At 53.2% G+C, this 18,428-nt stretch overlaps 2 protein-coding genes and 1 long non-coding RNA gene across 3 annotated transcripts; 2 read left to right on the top strand and 1 right to left on the bottom strand.

Annotated features, from left to right (window-relative positions):
* Positions 1-885: 885 nt before the first annotated feature.
* On the bottom strand, positions 886-2,544 carry LOC141729297 (uncharacterized). The gene is made up of 2 exons (XM_074542208.1): positions 2,032-2,544; positions 886-1,707 (listed from the first exon to the last, which is right to left on the bottom strand). The coding sequence occupies exons 1-2, from the start codon at positions 2,542-2,544 to the stop codon at positions 886-888; spliced, it is 1,335 nt and encodes a 444-aa protein (XP_074398309.1).
* On the top strand, positions 2,167-8,756 carry LOC141729438 (uncharacterized). Its single transcript, XM_074543933.1, has 2 exons — positions 2,167-6,222; positions 6,296-8,756. Exon 1 carries the CDS (start codon positions 3,211-3,213, stop codon positions 5,074-5,076), a length of 1,866 nt encoding a protein of 621 aa, XP_074400034.1. The 5' UTR covers positions 2,167-3,210; the 3' UTR covers positions 5,077-6,222; positions 6,296-8,756.
* Positions 8,757-11,795: 3,039 nt separating this feature from the next.
* On the top strand, positions 11,796-18,335 carry LOC106629627 (uncharacterized). Its single transcript, XR_012580930.1, has 6 exons — positions 11,796-12,007; positions 15,446-15,486; positions 15,586-15,628; positions 15,730-15,773; positions 15,855-15,895; positions 15,977-18,335. It is a non-coding gene; the product is annotated as an uncharacterized LOC106629627 (long non-coding RNA).
* Positions 18,336-18,428: the final 93 nt, after the last annotated feature.

The raw sequence follows: 18,428 nt of genomic DNA on the forward strand, positions 1-18,428 counted from the left end.
CTTCAGAAGAAACCCTTGTCACTTTCAAGAAGCCCCTGTCACTATCAAAGGGCAGCTGTTGTTTCACTGTTGCATTTCCTGGCTGTCAAGCCCCTCCCACCCGCACTACAGCCTGTGCTTGAAGACACAAAAGGAGCATCCTGGGGGAAAGGCATGGAAAGTTTGACAAAGGCTGAAGGGAGCCCTCAGATCTCCCCTTTTCCCAAGAGGTTTCTTTAGCTGAAGTTGCTGACAAGGACCAGACTTGACTCGCCGCAATGGGTTTGCTGTTGTTTTATTTCTCGGGCCCTCAGTCCTGCGTGGGATTCTGTAAGTGGGTGCTTCAGAGCCTCCAGCAAGGCGTCAAAAACGCCTGCCCCGCACTCAGGGGTGGCACTAGATCTCCTCCAGGTGCGGCCTGTAAGCGGGGTGCTTGGCCAAGCACCAGCGGATCAGGTGCTGGCACTCTGCGGAGAGAAGGCAGACAGCGCCGGTCACTGGCACAAGGCTCCTGTCCGGCTGCCCCCGGCACCCGCGGGGCCCGGGCCGCGCTGTGTGAGCTCGGGGCTGCGCCGGCCTCCTGAGCAACCGTGCCCCGCGGGCAGAGCGCGGCTCGGCGGGACACGGCCGCCTCCTTCGGCCGCGGGGCCGCGCTGACCCCGTGGGCACGGCCACCTCCTGCGGCCGGCCCTGGGGGCAGATGGACGGTGCCCGGAGCCGCGTGAGGGCCGTGCCGGGCTGCGCGCCGCCGGCTGCCAAAGCCGCCTGCTCGGGGCCGGACACCAACCTGGAGAGACCTGCTGCCAGAAGAAGGGCTGCCCCAGCACGATGGCATGGACGTCCTCGAAGGGGAGGCTGCCGCAGACCATGACGTACAGCAGCACGCCCAGGGACCAGACAGTGGCCTCATGGCCGTCGTAGCAGCCAAGGCAGACCCACTCGGGCGGGCTGTAGGCGTGCGTTCCTAGGGGAGTTCCTAGGGCGGCGCTGTCCAGGCGCGGGCTGCTGCCTTCCAGAGCCCAGCGCCAGGCTCCTGGCTGAGGCAGGGGCTGCACCCACGGCCACAGCTTCCCCCCCAAGGCCACCCCGCGTCCCCCAGCCAGCTGGCCAAAGCCAAGGAACCATTCTGCCAGGCAAAGGAGGCCAGCGGAGCGGCCCAGGCCCTTGTGGGCCTGCCGAGCCGGGAGGCCCGAAGCCGGCTTTGGCCGCCACCCTCTGCGGGCAGGGCCGGCAGCCGGGTCCCGGGGCAAGGCGTCTGCCCCGGGCCAAAGGGCAGCCGGCTGAAGGCCGCAGCCTGCAGCCCAGGAGGGAGCGGGGTGCAGTGCCTGGCACCGGGAGCGGGGCCCGGGCCCTGGGCTCACCGGCAAACCGCGTGTAGGCCCGCTCCTGGAGGAAGGTGCCGCAACCGAAGTCGATGAGCTTCAGGTCGCCGCTCTCCGGGTCCACGAGGACGTTCTCCGGCTTGATGTCCCGGTGCAGGACGCCGCAGGTGGTGCAGTGCCGCTCGGCCTCCAGCACCTGGACGAAAAGCCAGCGCGCCATCTCCTCGCACAGGAACCCCTGCTCCAGCAGGAACTGCAGGAGATCCTGCCATGCCTCCGGACGCTCCAGCACCAGCACAAAGCTGTCAGGCAGCTCGAACCAGTTGAGGAGCTGGATAATGTTGCAGCAGCTGGAGCCCACCTTCTCCATCAGCATGATCTCCATGGGCACGCGGGTGCCATCGGGCTGCGAGCAGGAGAAAATCAGTGCCTGCGGCAGGCCTGATGCTGCCCTGGGGCTGCTGCGCTGCGCCCTGCCTGCGATGCCCCCGTGCCCCCTGGCGCAGCCTCCCCGGTGCTGGGGCTTCCTCCCGCCCAGGGGACGCTTGGTGGGCGCCCCTGCCCGGCCCCGCCGCCGCTGTTTGGCACGGCCGGGCCCGCGATGCTGCGGCTGCACGCTGAGCCCGCGCCCGCTGCCCCCGGCATTCCCCGGCTCCCGCTGCCAGTCGGCGCCCCGGGATTCTCCCTGCCCGCCCCGGCCCGCTCGGTCCCGCCGGCCCCGCTCCCTCACCAGCTCGTCCCACTGCAGGACGCTCTCCCGGGCCACGCGTTTGATGGCCACCTGCAAGCCACGGCGAGAGGAGGGCTGAGCTCCGGCCCTGCCCCTCCCCGGCGCTGCCCCTCGTCCCACGGCCGGCCGTCGCGGCCACTCAACCGGGCTCCCGTCGGAGAGGCGGATGCCCGAGAAAACGGCGCCGAAGCCACCGCTGCCCAGCCGCGGGCCCAGCTGGTACAGCTGCTGCAGCTCCTTCCTTTGCCCTGCAAAAGGCCGAGAGCAGCCATAAGCCCTGCGCCCAGGAGCCCCCCAGTGCCCGCGGGTGCAGCGGGCCGGGCCCCGCGGGCCGCGCCGCTCTCGCCCGCTCCCTGCTGCGCGCCGGGCAGCGGCCCCTGCCCCGCAGCCGCCGGGCTGGCGAGCGGCAGAGCCGGGCCCGGGCAGCGCGCACGGGCGGCTGCAGGAGCCCCGGGGCAGCGGGGCACGGCGGCACCGTCGCTGGCCCCGGCCTCGTGGGCTGCACTCTGCCATTGACCGCGGCCAGGGCTGCAGCCCGAGGCTTCTTCTCCCAGGGAGGTGCCAGGAGCAGCTGCAAAGCAAGCAGGGCTTTCTGAAGCCGTGCCGCCAGAGGCACTGGAAAGAGCCAGTGACCAGGCTGCTCCCAGGGGCCTAAGCCTGGCCTGGCTGTGCCCCTCAAGAGCCCCGGGGGAGCCTCAGACAGCTCCTCAGGAGATCTCACCTGCTCTTAGAGAGCCCTTCGTGGCAGGCGAGGGCTGTCTTGGGACAGCTTCCTGGAGATGGAGGAACCACCTTGGTGTCTCCAGGCTCATCTCCACCACCAGGCTCGGGCTGTCACCGGCTGACACAAGCGGCACAGCGTCCTGGCAGCTATGGGATGGCCACTGCTGGCTCCAGGACGCTTACTGCTCGGCCAGCTTCTCCCGAGAAGGCTCCTCTGGATCGGGCTGGGCTCCCATTTGGACTTCTGGGCTTTCCCCGGCCACGTCAGGGGTCAGGGCTGTGCCCGCGTTGTTGATGCCCGTGAGTCCAAGGGAGCTGGGAGACCTGTCCATGGGCCCTGCACCTTCTGCAGGCTGACAGGTCTCAGAGAGCCTCTGCCAGGGATGGAGGCTGTCAGAGATAGCAGAGGCTCCCGGCAGGATGCAGGGTCTCTGACAGCCTGAGGTTCCTGCGTAGATGGCTCTCCCCTGCTGTGCCATCCTTGCAGGCCTTGAGGCTCTCCCAGGGATGGAGAATCTTGCTGGGAGCAGCCTCTTGAAGGGATGGAGGCTTCGGGAGGAGCTGCAGGGGCCACAGCAGGGCAGGTGGCCTCGCTTCACCAGCTCCTCCAGTTGTTTCCCCAGCGCCTGCCACATCCCCGAGGAGAGCGGCGCACGCGTCCTGCTGGGATCCCAGAGCAGCCGCACCAGCTCCTGCAGCTCCTGGGCCAGAGCCACACAGGGGCCGCAGCTGCAGGGCCTGCCCGGGGGCTGCCGGGAGCCCGTGGCCGCTTGCGCCGAGCCGCCCGAGGCCTGGGGCCCTGGGTGCCACAGGGGCTCCTCGGTTCCTCCGTGGGCCTCGGGGCCGCACCCCGGGGCGCTCGCTCCTCTTTGCTGTCCGTGCCCGCCGGCCCGGTGGGTGCTGGTGGCCAAGGGCCCGCCAGACAGCCCCAGCAGGCAGCAGCAGGACAGGCACCGTCACCAGGACGCCGCCGTCACTCGTGGCTCTGGCACGTCCCATCGTGACTGCACTGGCGGCCACGGGCACTGGCCCGGCTTATCCAGCGGCAGCGCGGTTATGTCACAGTGCTGCGGCCGGCACAGCCCCAGGACATCACAGCCCTGGGACATCACAGCCCGGGACATCACAGCCCTGGACATCACAGCCCCGGGACATCACAGCCCTGGGACATCACAGCCCGGGGACATCACAGCTCTGGGACATCACAGCCCTGGGACATTACAGCCCGGGGACATCACAGCCCTGGACATCACAGCCCGGGGACATCACAGCCCCGGGGACATCACAGCCCGGGGACATCACAGCTCTGGGACATCACAGCCCGGGGACATCACAGCCCGGGGACATCACAGCCCCGGGGACATCACAGCCCGGGGACATCACAGCTCTGGGACATCACAGCCCCGGGACATCACAGCCCCGGGACATCACAGCCCTGGGACATCACAGATCTGCCTCAGGACATCACAGCCCTGGGACATCACAGCCCGGGGACATCACAGCTCTGGGACATCACAGCCCGGGGACATCACAGCCCCGGGACATCACAGCCTGGGGACATCACAGCCCGGGGACATCACAGCCTGGGGACATCACAGCTCTGGGACATCACAGATCTGCCTCAGGACATCACAGCTCTGGGACATCACAGCCCCGGGACATCACAGCCCTGGGACATCACAGATCTGCCTCAGGACATCACAGCTCTGGGACATCACAGCCTGGGGACATCACAGCTCTGGGACATCACAGATCTGCCTCAGGACATCACAGCCCTGGGACATCACAGCCCCGGGACATCACAGCCCCGGGACATCACAGCCCTGGGACATCACAGCCCTGGGACATCACAGCCCGGGGACATCACAGCCCCGGGATATCACAGCCCCGGGACATCACAGCCCTGGGACATCACAGCCCGGGGACATCACAGCCCCGGGATATCACAGCCCCGGGACATCACAGCCCTGCCCCACGGCAGCACTCAGCCCCTCTGTGCCCTCAGAGCCCAGCCCACCCCCAGGAGCAGCAGAACCGGCTCGTGGCTGGAGATGGACGTGGCCAGAGAAAGCTGCTGGCTGGGAGAACGGGAGCTCAGCCTGTGGCAAGGCGTCGTTCCCTGGAGCCATGGGTGCACCTGGAACAGCGCTGGTGCCAGCAGCATCCAGCCCAGACTCCCAGGACGTTTGTTCCCAGCTGGAATCACCCTCTACTGTGTGCCTGAGAAGAGAGATCCTCCAGAGACAAAGGGAGTTGACGTTCTTCTGTCTCTGGGGAGCTCTCCTGAACTGGCTGTGGAGGGCAGGAAGAGTTTCCTGTTAGCAGCTCACTGACTTCTGCTGTGCCTCTGCTCTAAATAAATCGGGATTTGCCAAGGAACGCTCATTGTGCTCCCACTGCTCTAGCTTGGACTGGGATTCTGTTTCTTTCTTCCCAAGAGCTGGCATGTGTTGGGTTTGGATGGGAAGGAATGCTGTGCCCCAAGCAGGGGTGCTTTGGTTTCTGCTGAGCAGGGCTTGCCCTGTTCAAGGACTTTGCAGTGTCCCTTGGTACACCAGTGCAATGGTTTCTGCTGGGAAGGAAAGGATGAGCGTTGTAGACAGAGGCAACTAATGCACCTTAAACACCTTTGCTGTGTCTCTGTCCTTGTTTGAGAGGTGACCATCCACACCCTGGAAGGGGACGAGATTATTTCAATTTTATTTCTACTACAGGTTTTTTTGATCCATTAATGTATTTAAAACCACTTTTTTTATTGTGCCCTGCCGTACTGTCTGTTGCTGTCTCAACAATGGATGTATCTGTGAGAGGACATCACTCTCCTGGGCAGTGAGTGCTAGAGGACAAAGCCCTTAGCTTAGCATTGTTGGGACCAAACAAGGCAAGGAGTCATGGGTTTTCTTATTTTACTTCTTCCCCCATTTGTCATCCAGACTTCAAAATGAAGACCTGTAAATGCCTAGCTCTGTCTTGTGTTTAATGTGTTTTTATTTGTATTTATGTAACCGCAAAAAGCAGTGAAAGAAGAAATGTGACTGGATCTCACTATTACTGTGTGAGGGCTTATTTTAAAGGCTGGTGTATTTATGTTCTCTTTTTCCACTCCAAGCTTGACTTTTCCCCTCGTTTTTCCAGGTCTGCTGCATTGGGTGTCCCAAGGAGGGCTGGGTTCCTCAGCAGGGGTCTTAGGAGTTGGTGCTGATTCTACTTTGTCTGAGGGTGTATCAAAGTGTGCTAGCAGAATGATAGTTTTCTGCACTGGAAAGCTTTCCATCAATGGCATCAGTGCACGGAGGTGTTTGAATTGTGGAACCAGACGGACTAAGAAAAGCCAACACCCGTAGCAGATTTCTGTTTGCTCTGTGTCTGTGAGAAGCGGGTTGTGTGCTGGACAGGGAGAGGCGCTGTTGGAGTGGCATCGGCGCCAGGTGTGAGCTGTGAGGATGATGAGGGCTCGGAGCAGCCCAGGTGTGAGTGTGAGGATGATGAGGGCTCGGAGCAGCCCAGGTGTGAGGATGATGAGGGGCTCGGAGCAGCCCAGGTGTGAGCTGTGAGGATGATGAGGGCTCGGAGCAGCCCAGGTGTGAGGATGATGAGGGGCTCGGAGCAGCCCAGGTGTGAGCTGTGAGGATGATGAGGGGGTGGCTCTTGCCGGGGCGGTTTTAGCGGGGGGAGAGTTTGCCTCTGTACCTTTTTGCATGGAGCTGCTGAGTGGAGGGGTTTATGGGGCGCTCCCGGCGCTGTCTCACGGAAGGACTGCGAGAGCTTCTCCCAGGGTCGGCGGGAACACCCGGATTCGCGCTTGGATACGTCCAAGCATCGCTTAAATGAGGTGCCGAGGGACGAATCTTTGTGCCGGGGAGCAGCAGCCGAACAGGTGAGCCCGTGTGGGTTTGGAGCGGGGAATTTTGTCCTTCCCCTTTGCAATTTCATCTTGCCAGTCCCTCCCCGCTTCCCCAGGAGCAGAAATGGAGCTTATGAGGGCGAAAGGAATTCAATTTGAGGGAAACAAGTTCTCTTCCATTACTGGCTGTGTTTGAACTGGTAGGGGAGTCACCCTTTACCAGTGGTTTTAAGGGTATTGCTTGAAGGAAAACCAGAGTTTTCCAGGCTGTTAGGGGAATCCTGTGATCTATTTTAAGGGGAAAAGTATTGTTGTGGTGTTATGGAATTGATTTGAGAGTAGCCCCCCAATTTTTCATCACCCTAGGGTTCAAATGGAGGGGGCAGCCGCGGTGTCCCTCCTTTTCAAGGGTTTGAATGGAGGTGGAAATGGCCCTTTGCCATCAGTCGAAGGCTTTCATTTGAGGAGCGCCCCTTCTTTTGTGCTCTCGTAGGGGACGAACCTGAAGGGGAGAAGACACTTCTTTGCCCTTGTTGAAGGGAGGCGAGCCCCGCCTGCGGCGTCGGTTTCGGGGTTCGGTTGCGGGAAGCTGCAGCTGTGGCAGCGTTCGCAGGGCTGCAATGGGGCCGTGCTGCTGCATCGGAGGGCGCTTGTGGTGCCCGCGGCCCGGGCCGGAACGTTGCCGCTCGGGAGCGGTGCTGGCACGGCCTGGGCAGCTGCCGGGGCGCACGGGGGATTTGGCGCGGCCGGGCCGGCCAAGGGCGGCAGTGGCGGAGCCGCGCCGGTGCGAGCCGAGGGGAGCCGCGCCGGGCCGGCCAAGGGCGGCAGAGGCGGCGCGGGCGCTGCTGCGGCGGCCCGGGCGGTGCCGGCCGCTCCGTCCGCTCCGGGCGCGGGGCTCGGGCGCCGCCGCCACCCCCGGGCCCGGTGCCGGCCCCACGTGCCGGAGGAGCCGCCGGAGGAGCCGCTCTCCTGGCGGGAGCCGCGCTCCGTCCGGGGCCGGCAGCGAGCGCGGGCTTCGGCTGCTCGCAGTGCTGGCATGGTGCCGCGGTTCGGAGGCGCTTTGTAGGCATTGATTGCATCGTTGTGCTCGGTTTGCAGCGGGTGTACGCTAAGGGCTACGGTGTTCTTCCTGAGTGGTGCGGTTCTCGGTGCCGGTGGGGATGATAAAGGTTCGTTTCGGATTGGGTTTTGTAGTCGGATATGTATTTTTTGCCGGGGTATTATGTTTAGAAAGGCGCGCAATGGTTTTTACGGGTCGTAGCGCAAAGCAGCGGTTCGGATTTTAATTCTGTTGAGGTGGCTTTTATTGGCGTGAGCGGGTAGTGTTTGTTTCGGTGGGCTTTTGAGGTAGCGTCGTGTCGTTCATAGCAGCGGGTTTTTAATCTCGAGAATTGCATGTGTGTTTATCGTCTTCCAGGGCTTTTATTTATTTGGTTTGTTTGATTGTAGTGTATGTTTTATGGTTGCGGGTAATTTGGGAGACATTGTTTATGGTTACGTTTGTCTTTAGGCTTTGTGTTTGTTTCTAGGTGTTATTTTTATTTTGATAGCTTGAGACACTATGGGTTTATTCAGTTAGGTATAAATTTTTTGTTGAAAATGAAAGTTTATTCGGTTTTGGGGCTTTTTTTGTTGTTGGGTTTTTTTTTTGGATTTTTTTTTGTTGTTGTTCTTTCATGTATTTGATTGTTGTTCATCGGTTTTATTTTTGGGATCATGGATATTTATATGGTGGATCTTTTCAAGTAGTATTGAGTAGTTGTTTTCTTAGTTTTTAGTCCTTGAGGTTTTTTTTCTATTTCGTTAAGTAGTTCGGCTGTTATTTTTACAGAGGATTGGTTATTCTTTGAGTTAGTGTAGAGGTAGAATTTTGTTTATTTTTTTTTTAGTAACCTTCAGGGTCAGTGGCACTGTCTGGAGTTTAGTAGGTTGGTTTGATTTCTTTTTTTAGTAGTTGTTGTAATTTGCTGTGCGTGTTTCTATAGGGTTTTCTTTTATCTTGGTTCCATTTTTCTGATGTGATGAGAATTTGTTATTGAAAAGAGTGTTTTGTGGTTTTTTGGCTGGCAGATTTTTGGCTGTTGGAGGTATCTTGATGGTTTTTGAAGATATTGGTGGGAATTCAATGCTGTTTGTATTGTAATTTTATTTAGGAATTGGATTTCTAATGTACAATTATAACTATAACTATATTTAAACAAAACAGATGTGTGGAAATGGGAATAAACCACTCTTGTTTTTACATATTTGGTCTTTTTTTTAAATTTTACTTGTAACATAAGTTATTATATATTACAATAAGATATTATCTTCTTTAATTAGAATATTGTGTATATTTATAGATATGTAAATAGAGAATGTAAATATAGACACAACCCAACTCAAATATAAATATAGAAATGTGTTGCAAATATATGCAGGTATATATAAAATTTTTAAAAAATTGTAAATATAAAATAACATCAATTGATACTATGCATAATACAAGTAATACTGTATATATCTTATTTAGTATATTATAGGAAATAGACATAAAATAGATATATCAATTGATGTACTATACTTATAAAACAAATTATATATATGATAATTATAAAAGTATTTTTCAAGTAGTTGAAAATAAAGGATGGGTTTGTTTTTCATTTGGCAAAAGCAGGGGTTTTAGTATAAAAATTATTAATACAAATAATATAAAGGTAGAAGTCTAAGTATATAAATATATTATAAATAGCTAGAGATTAATATAAAAATTAAAAATAAAGGAAAAAACAAGGTTTAGCAGTAGATATGATACGTAATTTAAAAAATAATTTATCTCTATTATTTGAACAGGATACGGATTATATATATTTTAAATATAATGCATCAATATAAACTAGAAATATAAATGTGTATATAGTCATGCAAGCTATAAATATAAAAATTTTTCAGTATAGTTTAAAAGAAGGGTTTTCTGGTATTTATTTAGTTAGAATTGGATTATTTTTAAAATAATAAAAGTATTATAGAAATGTAATTTTAAACTATAGAAGAACTACATAAGAACTATACAATTAATAGAGAAAGAGATTTATAAAAACACAGAGAAATACATATAAACAATAGGAATAGACAGAATATATTGTATAAATTACATGCTACATCAATGTTCACTATAAATATGCGTGTGACTATAAATATGAAAACTAGAAATAAAACTTTTATTTAAACATGGCTTTAAATCAAGGGGGCTTGTTTGGCTCTTGCTGGATAAGAGGCATGTTTTTGGCATTTATTTCAGAGCAGTTTTTGCCTGGGGTCGCCCCTGTTCTTTTTTGCCGCCTTCCCTGCCCGCAGCCCCGAGGCGCGCTGCGCCCCCGGCTGGGGCGGGCGGCAGTGCTGCCGCCTTGTGGGCAAAGCGCGGTACTGCAGCTGTGAGCCGACAGGCAGCCGAGAGGCCGCCATGTTGGGAGTGGCGTGTCGCGGGTGTCTCGGACTCGCTTGACCTTCTCAAAATGGCGGCCAAAAAGGCGGGAAAATAGCACAACCCGGTAAGTCTGCCGCCCTGTGGCCACAGAGCGGTACCGCACCCCCCGAGCCAGCGCCCTGCCTCTCGCCGCTGGGTGCCGGGGGCGGCGGAAGGACGCGGCTGCCGAGCGACGGAAGGGCGAGGGGCGTGCGCGCGGCGTCGGAACAGGGCTGCAGCCCCCGAGACCGCGCCCGCCCCGCTCCAGGCGCTGGGAGCGACCGCGGGCCGGACAATCCCGGCGGGGCGGCCCCGGGCAGGCGGCGCAGGAGGCGGAGCGGGGCCGTGGCTCTCCCCGCCCTCGCTGCCGGCAGCTTTGGAAGGTCGGGCCGGGCGCCCGTCCCGTCCCGCCGCCTCCCGGTCTCTGTAAACTCCTCTCTGGCTTCGCAGGTCCGTGCTGGAGAGTGGGAGAAAGGGCCCTGCTAGTTGCCGTGTCCTCGGTGGGCAGCGAGCTCTGACCTTGGCCGGATGGGCTGCTGAGTATTGGAACAATGGGGATGCGCTTTTATGTATTTAATGACCTTTACAGATTTCTCCCCCTGCTTCAGGTGAGCGTGCATCATTGCAGGCTTGGGATTGATTGAAATGTGGTAAGGAAACCGGCTCTGGAGAGGGAGAGAAATCCTCTCCTAACATTACCAGTTCTTCTGTCAGACTCATCACGGCAGGACAGCGTGAAGACTGAAAGCGTAAGAAGATGTGGAGGGAAACAGAGAATCTGACAGGAGCACTGAATGCACAGGTGCACGAATTTTGCTTTTGGCTTGGATTTAAACTCAGAAGTTGTAAGGAATTTGGGAAGGAGAAGGGACATTTCAGAAGGAGAAGGAGGAGTTGTTACAGTCCTGGCAAAATCTTTTGTTCTAGCTGATAAAAGAAGTTAGTTTAAATTAAAAAAATTTTAAAATGTGGGGTTTTTTTCCTTCACTATTATATTCATTGGTGGTATATGGTGTGTTGTTTTATTTCTTGGTATTATTAACTGTGGGTAAGTTGTTTTTTGAGTGAAGCTAACTTTCTGGATGGGTTGGTTTGTATTTGAGGTAGGATTAATTTCAATAGGTTTCTTTCATAGACTTCTCATAGGTATTACTGGGATTTTGGTATTGTTTACTGTATGTATAAACATACAGATTTGGTAGGGCCAGTTGGGCTGCTGGAGTTTTGGGTGTGAATTTATTAGATGGCTTTGGTTAAATACAGAATAATTTTGTAAGTTAACAGAAAATGACCCAATTTATCCAGCTATGCTACCTAACCACAAAGTTTTATGTCTTACCAGTTTTCTGTTCTTCTGCTCCAAGTACCTGTTGCAAAAAAGAAAGCACTGTTATTTTTTTGAGGAGTTTTCTTCTATAACAAGCCCATTACTCCCCTTGAATCTGAGTCAGAGAGGCCAAACAGCTGCAGCTGTTCTGAGGGCTTTTATACCTGGGAGGATTTGCCCCCTCCCTTTTCCTGGGTGCCATGGGAACGAGAGGCGGGCACCATCGGGGGTGTATTAACCCCAGCCTTGGCTGAGGGGCTTCATTCCCTCTCTGGGATGTGCTGGGGTAAGAGCTCTCCTCTCATTTCAGTGAAGAGGCTCTTTCAGCTCATCTCAGCTTGTTTCCAGCAGGTGTTTCTGGGCATCTCAAGCACCAGAAGCTTAGAAGAGACTGAAGAAAACAGCATGGAATACAGGGAGTATTTAGGTTCACAATTTTGGGTTTTGTGTTTAGGGGTGTTAGAGCACCTTTGTAATTTCTGGTTTTGTTCTTGTTTTGTTTTTAATTGTTTTTAGGAGGAGCACGCCTTTCAGAGATTCCAGGTTGTGTCAAGCACAACACTTTTTGCAGCAGATTCATCGTGTCTCAGGAGGGATCTTCACAGTGTCAAGATGATGTTTGAGTCTGGGGCTTGAGGTGAGTTGAGGACTCTGACTAGGAGCGGGAGGGTGAACAGGTATCCAGTTAAGAGTTATTGTGGACGGGGGGAGGTTTGAAGGCAGCAGGGTGAGAAAGGGTGTTTATTTGAGGCCTGCCCCACCAAAGCTTCTCAGAAGCCTAGCAGAGGCACTCCCATGTCTTAGAGCACACAGAGTCATCCACTGCACTCACAGGAATGCCATTTAACTTTGCCTGTCAGAAACCTTGGCATCATTGTTAGCATCTGTGATCTCTGCATTCCTTGGCCTGGCACCCAGGCCAGAGAACTTTTGACTCCGGAGCTCAGGCAGGCATCAGACTCTCTTCTCTTGTTCTGAGCTGTACAGACAGCTGTGCCCCACCTGGATCCATTATGGTGGATTAGGGCTTGAAAGAATGTGAGGGCAAGTAGAGGATTCTGACTGTAGGAATTTCAGGCATCCATCTTTGCAGTTCTTGGAATCAATCATTCAGTTAGCATCTTCTTCCTCCAGTGTTCTCTGAGCCTCATCAGCTCACCGTCAGTTTGAACTCAGTCATCTCCTTTTGCGTTCTCTCAGTCCTTGCAGCCATTTTCCTTGCCAAGAGATTTCTGTTCCTGTTGTGTCCCTGTTGTGTGTCCTGTCCTGTCTGTCCTGTGTCATGGGTGTCAGCACACGTTTGTGCCGGGGCTGCTCTGCCCTGCCGCATAGCCTGGTGCAATAGGAGAGGGCCCGGGGACTTGGAATGTGTAATGTGGGGTGTAGTTGGACTCCAGATGGGATTTGTAGATGGACACAGGGCATCTGGAGCTCTTCAGTTGTCCTGCAACAGTGTGACTCTTGTCCTAACATTTTTTTCAGATTCAGATGAATTAAATCAGTGCCAGAGGGCCCCATCCCGTGTGAGGGGATTCCCCCGAGCAGGTGAGGCCCCATTTGTCTATGCAGCAGAAGTGTACATGGTGACTCTGTTAGAGCTCTGTTCTTTGTCTTTCTTTTTAGGAAGTGAATCTGGAAAGCAGCAGTCAAGGTGAGCTGTGGAGAGAAGTGGTTGTTATTGCTCAGCTCTCAAGGAGAACAATTTTTTCAGCAGCTTGATCATGTCACAAGAGGGATCTGCCCAGTGTCAAGGATGATGTTTGAGATTGAGGCTTCAGGTGAGTTGAGGATTGTGAGTGGGAGAGGGAGGGTGAGCAGGTATCCAGTTAGGAGTTCTTGGGAGGGAGTTTGCAGGCAGCACGGTGAGAAAGGGTGTTTATTTGTTTATTTGAGGGCCCCCCCCACAAGGCTACTAGCAGAGGCATTCCCATGTCTTAGAGCACACAGAGTCATCCACTGCACTCACAGGAATGCCATTTAACTTTGCCTTTCTCTAACCCAGGTACCACCCCTAATAAAGGCCACAGCCTTGGAATCAGGATGAAGCTGGAGCCTGAGGGAGCCAGGCACACTCAGGAAAGGGCAAGTAGCTGACTTGCTGGGATTTGGCCCACATAACTCTGGACTCGTACTTTGGTTTTGGTGTTCTTTATTGTAGCTGACCCAGAGGCTCACAGGCCATCACGAGACCCTCTGAGGCAGACTCATTTCAGGTGCAACGTGAATGCACATAACCCATCGTACAAAAGATAAGTTGGGGGCCATGGCCTGGAGATGGGAGAGTAGTGGGTTGGTAGTTCTTGGGGCAGATTTAAAAATTAGCAAAGGGAAAAGCAAACTTCTCCAAGGGCCTCTTAGGACAGCTAAAGGGAGAGGCTCTACTTTTGATGGCAGCTTTCAGGCGGGCAGTGCAGAACAGCTCTGGTTTGTGTCGTGGTTTCCGGTGTGCCGTGTTCCCTAGTGTGTCTTTGGGGTCCCTTTTGCCTTCTTCCCTCGAGGCCTTCACCACAAGCCTGATGTGTGGTGTTTGATGTCCCCCTGTTTGTCACGTTCTGTGTCACGGGTGTCTGCACACATATGGGTGCCGGAGCTGTTCTGCCCTGCCGCATGGCCAGCTGCAATGGGACAAGCCTGGGGAGTGTAAATTTGTAATGGGGGCTGTCCTTGGGCTCTAGGTGCTATTTCTAGGTTGACATAAGGTGTTTGCAGCTTGTGAGTTATCCTGGTGGTGTTTGACACATGTTCTAACTTTCTTTCAGGTGCAGATGCATTGCATCCATGGCAGAGGGTCAGAGTTAGCAGGTGCCGGGCATTCCTAGGAGCACGGTGAGTAGCAGACTGGTGGGGTTTTGGCCGATATGGTGCCAAGATCAGGCACTGATGTTTGGTTCTCTTTAATCTAGCTGTCTGAGAGACATCAGCCCGGTGACAGCAGGACCTTCCCAGCTGACGAGGTGGCCTTTCTTTGCACCTGACATGGACTGGCATCCCCAGATGTCTGAGAGATAAGTAGAGGGCCATGACCCACAGAAGGGATGAAGGCAGGGTGCTGGTTTGGGAATTACTGGGAGGGGTTTTTGAGTCCAATTTGGAGGTGGGGGGTGTCCATGAAGTGGCCCCTTAGGCCCCATGAAAGCCAAGTCTCACTTTTGATCACAGTGCTGAGGTGTTCAGGGCAGAGCAGTCCCGGTGTGTCTGGTGTCACTTGTCTGCTGTGCATTATGTGTTGTTTGTGTATCTCCTGTCTTTTACCTTAGCCCTTTGAGGGGCCTGTCAGAAACCTTGGCATCATTGTTAGCATCTGTGATCTCTGCATTCCTTGGCCTGGCACCCAGGCCAGAGAACTTTTGACTCGAGAGCTCAGGCAGGCATCACACTCTCTTCTCTCTTTGGAAGCATCCAGTCAGATGTCTTGTCAGGTCTTGTTCTGAGTTGTACGGACAGCTGTGCCCCGTCTGGATCCATTATGGTGGACTAGGGCTTGTAAGAATGTGAGGGCAGGTAGAGGATTCTGACTGTAGGAATTTCAGGCATCCATCTTTGCAGTTCTTGGAATCAATCATTCAGTTAGCATCTTCTTCCTCCAGTGTTCTCTGAGCCTCATCAGCTCACCGTCAGTTTGAACTCAGTCATCTCCTTTTGCGTTCTCTCAGTCCTTGCAGCCATTTTCCTTGCCAAGAGATTTCTGTTCCTGTTGTGTCCCCGTTGTGTGTCCTGTCCTGTCTGCCCTGTGTCACGGGTGTCAGCACACATTTGTGCTGGGGCTGCTCTGCCCTGCCGCATAGCCTGGTGCAATAGGAGAGGGCCCGGGGACTTGGAATGTGTAATGTGGGGTGTAGTTGGACTCCAGATGGGATTTGTAGATGGACACAGGACATCTGGAGCTCTTCAGTTGTCCTGCAACAGTGTGACTCTTGTCCTAACGTTTTTTTCAGATTCAGATGAATTAAATCTGGGCCAGAGGGCCCCATCCCGTGTGAGGGGATTCTCCCGAGCACGTCAGTTACTGCTTTCCTCTGTGGAGGGAGTATAATTGATACCTGTTACAGCAGTGTTCTTTGTCTCTCTTTTTAAGCATTCAAGGGTGAGAGCTGCAGTCAAGGCCAAGTGGGCAAGGTGAGCATTGAGTAGCATACTGAAGCAGTTGTTATTGCTGCAGTCTCAGTTTCTGATGCTGTTCTAAGCATGTCTGCTTGTTTTTTTTTTTTGTTTTAGGTGGCCCCTTTCCATCTATGTTGGCTGATCATGCCTATGCCAGGTGGGTGCAAGCTTAAGGTACTGCTGTGGCATCCTTGTCAGGGTAGGGATGTTGTGTTTTCTCAGTATCTTAGCATGCTTTTCTGCCTTTTTTCTTTCCAGGTCGTCTCACTGCCCTAGGCATGCCAAGGAACACAGGAGGGCAGGTGAGTTGGGGTTTAGGCAGGCTGACTCATAGGCGAGTGTTACGCAGCAGCATGCTAAGCGTGCGCCTTTTCTTTTTGCAGGTATCTTCTGTGCACCTTCCGGATTCAAATGGAGACTTGAGGTGAGCCGGGGCGGTGGTGCGCAGGACTCCTGGGGATTACCGGTTTTGAGGACGATAGTCACTTTTTCTGTTTCGTCTTAGGTACTCTGAGGAGGCTCTTAGCCAAAGCTCGGAAACGGCAGTGCCGAAGCACACACCTTGAGAACGTCTTGACATCCATGTCCGACCGAGGATGGATTTTGTCCCCTCCCCCTGCGAAAGCTAAGTGTCGGGGCCCGTGGTCGGGAGAAGGGGAAAAACCTTTAGTATCACAGGGGGCAGTTTCATGTCAGCGTAGCGGAGAGGTCTGTAGCGGGACGGGCCCTCTGGAAGTGAAGGGAGAGGCTTTCTCTTCAGCTTCATCAGAGCCTTTGCCGGGCAGGGCAGTTCCGACCCCTCTCCACAGCGTCACGAACTTTGCGTCGTCAGCCTTCCTCGACTTGGCATCGTCACGGATCTTTCACCCGAGGAGCTCGCCTTCGGGTCTGCAGCTATAGCCACGATCACTCGGCCGTCCGCTTCCTTCTCTAGGCTTGCTGAGCCTCTCGAGCATCTTCTCAACTGCTTTGGCACTGACTTTTTTTAATGAGTTACATTTCATTAACACACGCTATTGTCATAGGGCTTCCTTCCTTTGGAGTCATCAGCTGTGCATCGTTCTGATGCACTGGCTGTGTGTCAGTGCTGCTATTGTGTCTAGACTTCAGGCTGACTGACCTCACTAATGCCCAGCTGAGAGAAAAATAATAAATGCTTCGGGCCAGGTTGGCTCTTTACACTTAGTGAGCTGTTTGGGCACTTTCTTTAAACCTCTGGTTGCTGGGTTTTTTCTTGTCAATGTAAAAAAATGACTATTTTACAATTTATATGTATATAGTTATGCAGTCACCCTGTTCTAGGATCAAGAGTTCTGGAATACACATCTGATACAGTGGCCTTGTGCTGAGCTTGGCTTTTGGGGACCACCCTTCTGTAAGGGATCTCTGTGTCAATCTGTCTCAGTTGGGGTAAGGAGATCAGATGCTGAAGCAAAAATAAAGATGGTACCCTCCCAGCAACAACCTGTACAGCCTGTGCAACCTGACAAATCTTCCTTCTCAAGGAATTGCCCCTCCCAAAGGGCAGTGAGCAGCAGATCTGAGCTGCTTTACAATGCGTGCCTTTTGCATTCAGGAATCTCACACGTGGGAGGGGTGGCTGAGGTTCTTGGGGAAAGCCAGCAGGAAGGCAAGGGCTCAAGCTTGGCTCCACTGTTTTGGCTCTGTACAAGCACAGAAAAAACTGAGCATGCATTGGGTGAACTGTGCGCTTTGGGTGTTCCCTCTGCTCCCCTCAGGTGGGAGGAAGGCTCCTGCTTTGGTGCCCAGCTTCATCTTTTGGCTTCAGGGAGAAATCTGGAATTCTTGCCACTAACAAAATGGCCAATAAATCAATCAAACTTCAATCTGTACACCCCTAGCAGGCCTAGGTCTTGAGGTTCAGGAATTGAGGATGACCAGGAAAAATGAAATATGTGTCTGCAGTCTGTTTTTCTATCTCAATGTGCCCAGAACATCCACTCAGCCTCTTAGGGACAGCTACAGCAAACAGGGAGGCTGAGGAAGAGCCCTCAGTGCAGGGCCCAGGTTTTTGCTTTCAACATGATCCAATATAAAATCCTAACCTGGCACCTGTGCAGGTGTGAGAAGCTGTGAGCACTGTTACCAACAGCAGCATTATTAAAATTAAGGATTGCTGTAGCAAAGAGATGAAAGACACATCTCTGTTACTGCAGGATGGAGGAAGTTAGCTCAGGTTATGTGAAATCAGGCACTGCTAACTCTGAGCTGACCTCTAAAAATGGTGTCCTTACCCAACAATTTGACTTTGCAATCAAAACTTCCTTTTATTGTACTCTGTAATTAGAGTATATAATATAATCAGCCCTTGATTTTGGTTTATTAAATGCTTATTCAGCACTAAGTGGCAATTAAGCATTGAAGTGCCTTCAGTGAATCCCAAAACCTGATTATCATCAGTCATAATAACTTTGCCTCACGTGTACATTTTGTCAAGTTCTGCAGATACGACTGCCAAAAATGCAGGAGAGAGGTTTGTGAGCTCCTCCTTATCCCCAACAGAGGAGAACTGACAAGTGAAACCAGTGAGCTGTTCCTTTTAAAGATGTTAAAAATAAACCCCTTTCTCCAGCAAACTGCATTAACTTCTGCTACTTCAGCTGCAGGAATCTGCTGATGGAGCTGTGTTCACTGATCCCTGGAATGTAACACTTTGTCTCCATGCACATAGGACCTAGTTACAATTGTTACACTGGAAAAGTTGCAAGCCAAACTGCACTGCCACAAAATAACCTTGGATATTAGGTAGATGCAAACATACAGCAAAAAAAAAAATCTTATTCCAGGTAATTTGCTGTTTGAGTTCTTGACATCTGTGCTAACTAGAGTACATGACGCTGAAACTCAGATTTGTTTAGACTTCATTTGTTTTTAAGGTGAGGATCTTAAAGATTCCTTTCTCAAAATACCTTTTATGTCTGTAAAGTATCTGTCAA

The sequence above is a fragment of the Zonotrichia albicollis genome, chromosome 6, assembly GCF_047830755.1.
Source record: "Zonotrichia albicollis isolate bZonAlb1 chromosome 6, bZonAlb1.hap1, whole genome shotgun sequence".
Lineage (NCBI taxonomy): Eukaryota > Metazoa > Chordata > Aves > Passeriformes > Passerellidae > Zonotrichia > Zonotrichia albicollis.

Excerpts from the sequence above, each read along its gene's own strand:
- LOC141729297 (XM_074542208.1), bottom strand. The coding sequence starts at position 2,544 with ATGGCAGAGTGCAGCCCACGAGGCCGGGGCCAGCGACGGTGCCGCCGT. Across the intron at positions 1,708-2,031 it reads TCCTGCAGTGGGACGAGCTG|CCCGATGGCACCCGCGTGCC; the intron begins GTGAGGGAGCGG and ends TCCTGCTCGCAG.
- LOC141729438 (XM_074543933.1), top strand. The coding sequence starts at position 3,211 with ATGGCTCTCCCCTGCTGTGCCATCCTTGCAGGCCTTGAGGCTCTCCCA.